The following is a 6,457-nucleotide window of genomic DNA, read 5'->3' on the forward strand; positions in this document are numbered from 1 at the left end:
GCATCGCAATACTATTCTCTCTCCGCGCTTTTAAAAGCTCACCACACCACACCCTACGCGAGACTTATTTTATTTTATTTTATTTACTGGGCCTGTGATTTGAGTGAGGAAGGGGAGATGTGTTGGATAGGCATCTTGGCCAGCTAGGATAGATGTGGAGGGATCCAAGCTTTCTCCTCCTCTCCCCTCCTCTCTGAAAGGGAAAGCACGAGAGTGCAGTGCAGTCAAAGCTGGCATTTCTTTTCCCACCCTCATTTGCCATCATATTCCCCTTCTCCCATTTTCTCCCCAACCAATTCAAACCGAGATAACATTATAAAATACTCCACTCCACAGTCACAAGGTGTTAGATTTGGGAGAGGGGTCCGTATATATAGCCTCCTCTCTCCTCCTGCCTTCTCTCGCCTAGCCATTCCATTCCCCCCGGTCTCTCTTCTCTTCCGGTCTGCCTCTCTGTCCAGCGTGCCGGGATCGATCCGAGCTTCGGTTGGGGTGGGTTCGCCGATTGATGCGTGTGAGGCAATGGCGGTCTCCTCGCCTTCTTCAGCTCCGGAGAAGAAGAGGAAATGGCTCCAAAGCAACAGGAAGGTCAGTATCACCTCGGTTCTTGCCTTGCCTGGTTGCAGCTCTGATCTGAGATATCTCCGCTCCGCATTCTTTTCTTTGCTTGGGTTGGTGTTCTTCAGCCGGTCAGTTCTTGCCACGCCAATGGCTCATCCGTGCAACAACAGTTTGCTTTTTTCTTCTGTACCGCACAAGTGCCAAGAAAATTTGGTCCTTTGACTCCACAAGCAGGGTTGTTTGGTCGTGCCGTCCAAATTCCAAATCACAGTACAGCTCCTTTGAGCGGACAACTAGTATTTGCTTCTTTCTTTCGAGCATGGCGTGCCTTTTCTTCTTGCTTTTTTCCCTCCAAGATCGGCCTGCTTGATCTCAGCGCACCGTCTGCTATGCTCTGCTCTGCTCTCGGTTTTCTTTCTTGTTTTGTCCCCCCAAAAAATTCATTCGTTTTCGCTCTCTCGAATTGGTCCATCTTTCTCTGTTTGTGCAAGAATCCAACCTCGTCTGGCAAAAATCTCATGCTTGTTTCGGTATGTATGCGCAGGTGATCGACAGGTACCTTCGGGAGGCGCGGGCGATTCTCGCGACGGCGCCGGATACCGGCGGCGGGGACGCTGTGGCGGCGCTCGGTCTCATCGACGCCGCGCTGGAGCTTTCGCCGCGGATGGAGGCCGCGCTGGAGCTGCGGGCGCGGGCGCTCCTCGCGCTGCGGCGGTACCGCGAGGTCGCGGAGATGCTCCGTGACTACATCCCCAGCTGCGGCAAATCCTGCTCCGGCGAGGATGCCTCCTCCTCCTCCTCCTTGTCCTCCTGCAGCTCCGGTGACCTTGGCACGATCTCCCGTGCCAAGCTCCTCTCTCCCGAGCGCCACCGCTCCGACGCGGCCGAGACTGACACTGGGACCGCCCGCTCCTTCCGCTGCTTCGATGTCTCCGAGCTCAAGCGCCGCGTCCTAGCCGGCCTCTCTAAGAACCCCAACACGGACACGCAGTGGAGGTACTTGGTCCTTGGGGAAGCTTGCTTTCACCTGGGCCTCATCGAAGATGCCATGGTTCTTCTCCAGACCGGCCGCCGCCTCGCCTCGGCGGCTTTCCGCCGCGAGAGCGTTTGTTGGTCCGAGGACAGCTTCTCGTCATCGACTGTCACCGCAGCTGTTGCCTCGGTGCCGTCGGGCAACGCTTCCAAGTCCGGGCCGGCGTTCATCATACCGGCCGTGGAGTCGGAGGCCATGTCCCAGCTCCTGGCTCACGTGAAGCTCCTGCTCCGCCGCCGCACGGCCGCCATGGCGGCCCTCGACGCGGGCCTCCCAGCGGAGGCCGTCCGCCATTTCTCCAAGATACTCGAGGCACGCCGTGGCGTGCTCCCGCACACCTTCGCCGCCGCGTGCCTCGTCGGCCGCGCCGCGTCATTCCAGGCTGGCGGCCGCCCGGCAGACGCCATAGCAGATTGCAACCGTGCGCTGGCTCTCGACCCCGCGTACATCCCGGCGCTCCGCGCCCGTGCCGATCTTCTTCAGTCCGTGGGAGCACTCTCCGATTCCCTTCGTGACCTTGACCACCTCAAACTTCTGTACGACGCGGCGCTCCGTGACGGCAAGCTGCCGGGGCCTAGGTGGCGACCGCAGGGTGGCGTGCGGTACCGCGAGATCGCCGGCGCCCACCGCAAGCTGATCGCCCGGATTCAGGGACTACGTAGCCGCGCCGCCGTCGGCGAGGGGTGCAACATCGATTACTACGCTCTGCTGGGCGTGCGGCGCGGGTGCACGCGCTCTGAGCTGGAGCGCGCGCACTTGCTGCTCTCGCTCAAGCTCAAGCCGGACCGCGCCGTGGTGTTCGGCGAGCGGCTGGAGCTGGTGGACGAGCACCGCGACCTGGAGGCGGTGCGCGACCAGGCCCGCATGTCCGCTCTGCTCTTGTACAGGATGCTGCAGAAGGGGTACTCGTTCATCATGTCGGCCGTGATCGACGAGGAGGCTGCCGCTAGGCAGAGGGCGAAAGAAGCCGCGACCGCCGCGGCGGCGTTGCCCAAGCAACAGCAAGCCGCGCCGGTACCGGAGAATCCTCCTGCCGTTAACAGCTCCACCGCGAGGACGGCGGCGAAACCGAAGGCGAAGGCTGGCGCGGCCGTTGCAACGCTGTCGTCCCAGGCGACGGCGCCGGTGTACCAAGGGGTGTTCTGCCGCGACCTGGCGGTGGTGGGCACGCTGCTGTCCCGCAGCGGGTTCGACCGCTCCCTCCCGGTGAAATGCGAGGCGATGAGCTGCTGACGGCGATGGGTTCCAGCCGTGCAGGTGCGATCTGATGCGGTTGGGATGGGGAACAGACAGAGGAAGCTGGCGGGAAAAAGCTGAGGCGTTTGAATTTATTGGATAGAACTCGCTATTGTACAGTTTTGTGTTCTTGGAGGAAAAGAAAAAAAGAGAGCGACGCATCTTGTCTTGTAGTACTACTATCTCTTGTGTGGATGTGAACGAATTTTTTTGGTTTCATCTTGTTGAATGCGAGTTGTTACAGTGCAGTAAAGTTTTTTTTTAAAACAACAGTGCAGTAAAGTTTCTCTTTCTTGTACTTGTAGAGTACTCTGCTGGGAGGGTATGATGCACATTTTGAACTCTATATACTCCCTCCGTCTTCTTTTAATTCGCATATAAGAATTGGTCAAAGTCAAACTTTGTAAAGTTTGATTAGGTTTGTAGAAAAAGATATCCACATTCACGATATAAAATTAGGGAGTAGCTAGAACTTATCTAGATGAGATATAATTTGGTCTCATTCACTTTGAAAACAAGAACAGATACAACCCACATCAGCATACACGCATCTTATAGCATCACATCCAATGGCTATAAAAAGTGAATGAGACCAAACTATATCTCATCTAGATGAGTTCTAGCAAAACTGATGAAATTAACATTATTAGATGAATGATCAAATTAATTTTCATAAAATATAACTTTGACCAAATCTTATGTGCAATCTAAAAAGAAACGGAGGGAGTACTTTTTTAACCTCATGATTCCGGTTTCTATCATTTGCACTCCACCGATATACCTCGTGTATGTATGTATGTATAGGACGAGTAGGTATCTTTGCGTCGCATGGTGCCAAGGAGAGGAAGGAGGCGTTGAGTGGGGGTGTTTGCACTTAAAGCTGGCCGTAAATGGCGTGCAGTGACTGATTGCCTGGGACTCTCTCTCTGCTGCTGGTGTGGTGTGCCACCAATGGGCAATGCAATCCACTGACCGTCCCTGCAGCGTGCAGCCTGTGGTGGTGGTGCCCGGTCCAGCTCCTGCCATTGTGTTTGCGCAGGCTCCCGTGCTGGCTGGATGGGATCTAGCGGCTAGATCATCGTCTCGTCTCTTTTGCCCGCTTTTACAAGTAAACTGTACCTCATCGCCCGCCGCAGACACCTACTCTACTTTTTCACCCGGTACAGAGCGAGGGCCTTTTTCCCCACCCGTGTAGTCGCTGAAAGCGAAGGATGGTGATGCATCGCTACGTGCATCCACGTCGTCACCACCAAAATATCCGCCCAGCGCTCGCCGCAGCAGCCTTCAGCGCGCGACCTCGTCATGTCTGGATCCATCCGTTTGGGATAGAACAGACGAATAGCGTGGTCCAACACGCGGCCACAAACGGATAAATGTTTGAATTTCGTTCATTTTTGGCCTATTCCCGGCGCAAAACTTGTGCCGAGTTTGGGGTGAACGGATATCGCGCGGACGACCTTGACACACGCCTTTGTCCCACGTGGCCCGCATGTTCGGGTCACTAGCAGTCCATTCGCTTCCAACGCCTCCACCCGCTCTCCCCCGCCGTCGGCGCCGGCACTATTCTCCGGCCGCCTTCTCACTGCTCACCCCCCCCCCCCGGCCGTCCATACCAGAGCACGTCTTGACATGGCCGCCATCACGCCCGCGCTTTCATAGGAGTTTTGGCCGTCGCTTGGAGGAGATTTGAGGGGATACAACCGCCGGCGACGTTTATGGATCACGATGGCCACGACAACTCCTCACGAGTGCTCCGAAGCGGCCAGTGGTCGGCCGCCAACCACCCCTGCTGCATCGAGGTGATCATCGCGGCCTCTTTACCACCACGACCGCAAGGTGTTTGACACTTTGCCCACAAAGGTATGGATAATGGAGATGAACTTTTCTTCCACCACTTCATTTATTCATCGGACGATTCATCCTCGGATGATGAAGATCTTGTGGCGGCTGCACTGGTCGTTCACGACCACATTGAACGACAGCTTCCTCGACACAGCGGGTCACGCCCTGGCCGTGCTCCCAACCTAAACCGCAACAGGGAGAGAGACCACGCCCTGCTCTATGTCGATTACTTTGCGGACACCCCGCTCTTCAAGCGGATAAATTCTGTCGCCGTTTTTGTATGGCAATGCATGTGTTCAATGTATCCGAGAGGCAGTGGTTGCTCATAACCCATACTTCAAGTGCAAGACGGATGCCCTTGGCAAGCTTGGATTCTCCTCTTACCAGAAATGCACCGCGGCCATCTGCATGCTTGCATATGGAATTCCAGGTGATTTGGTGGATGAGTATGTGTATATGAGTGAGTCCACATGAATGTTGTCACTCTACAGCTTCTGCAAGGTCGTGGTGGCAGTGTTTGGCCCTGAGTACTTGAGGCAGCCAACTGCCGCTGATACGGAGAGATTGTTGGCGACCAACGCAGCTAGAGGCTTTCCAGGCATGCTTCGCAACATAGATTGTATGCACTGGGAGTGGAAGAACTGTCCATTTGCTTGACAGGGCCAGTACAAGGGGCATGTTAAAGCGTGCACTGTCATATTAGAAGCGGTGGCTTCGCAAGATCTTTGGATATGTCATTCTTTCTTCGGCATGGCAGATTCTCACAATGATATCAACGTGCTATAGCGTTCTCCAGTCTTCGCAAGGCTTGCAGAAGGCCACTCCCCACCTGTCAACTTTGAGATCAACGGCCACTAGTAAAACAAGGGATACTACCTAGCTGATGGTATATATCCTCAGTCGTCAACTTTTATGAAGACAATCTCGAACCCCCAAGATGAGAAGAGAAAGAGATTTGCCCAAATGCAAGAGAGTGCTAGAAAGGATGTGGAACGTGCTTTTGGTGTGCTTCAATCCCGATTGGGTATCGTTCAAAACCCTGCGCTGACATGGGATAAAGGGAAGCTTTGAGAGGTGATGACTGCTTGTGTGATCATGCATAACATGGTCGTCGAGGACGAGCGTGATGACATCATCTTCGCCCAAGGATTTGATTTTCAAGGTGAAAATATTGAGCCCGTGCACCAAGAACCGGCTACGTTTGAACAGTTTGCCCAAGTTCATCGTGAAATGCGTGATTGACACACTCATTTGAATCTTCAAAATGACTTGGTTGAGCACGTGTGGACTCACATTGGCAACCAATATATGTATTGATTCATTCAAGACAATTTCGATATGGTTGTAAAATTATTTTATTAGAGACAATTTCGATTGGGTTGTAAAACTATTTTTATTTTCAGACAATTAATATTTGGACGTGCGAACTTGGTTTGAACATTGAAATATGGATATATGGGCATTTTTGACCGTGGCAGACAGGATGAGGCCAAAGGATGCGCCCGCGCGCTGGGCGCACATCCACCGCATCCCGGGACAGGCCCGGACACGACCCTATTGCCCTACCAAACGAACAAAATCCGTGCAAAACTGACGTCTGTTTGAGGCCTTAGCTTGCTGTGAGAGCAACTCCAACGGGGCGACCCAAATGGACGCGTGCTTTATCTGTTTTTTGTCTGTTTGGATCGGCTAGACAGACGTGAGCATCTGCATCCATAAATGGGTCGGCTTGACCGTCCAACGAAAGGTGGACCCAAATCTGTCGGCGTAGGTAAAAAACAGCTC

The 6,457-nt window shown here is 54.0% G+C and overlaps 1 protein-coding gene across 1 annotated transcript; it reads left to right on the top strand.

Annotated features, from left to right (window-relative positions):
• The first annotated feature begins 245 nt into the window (after positions 1–245).
• LOC123092376 (uncharacterized) lies at positions 246–3,049 on the top strand. Its single transcript, XM_044514144.1, has 2 exons — positions 246–588; positions 1,106–3,049. The coding sequence occupies exons 1-2, from the start codon at positions 523–525 to the stop codon at positions 2,825–2,827; spliced, it is 1,788 nt and encodes a 595-aa protein (XP_044370079.1). The 5' UTR covers positions 246–522; the 3' UTR covers positions 2,828–3,049.
• Positions 3,050–6,457: the final 3,408 nt, after the last annotated feature.

Source organism: Triticum aestivum, chromosome 4B (assembly GCF_018294505.1).
Source record: "Triticum aestivum cultivar Chinese Spring chromosome 4B, IWGSC CS RefSeq v2.1, whole genome shotgun sequence".
Lineage (NCBI taxonomy): Eukaryota > Viridiplantae > Streptophyta > Magnoliopsida > Poales > Poaceae > Triticum > Triticum aestivum.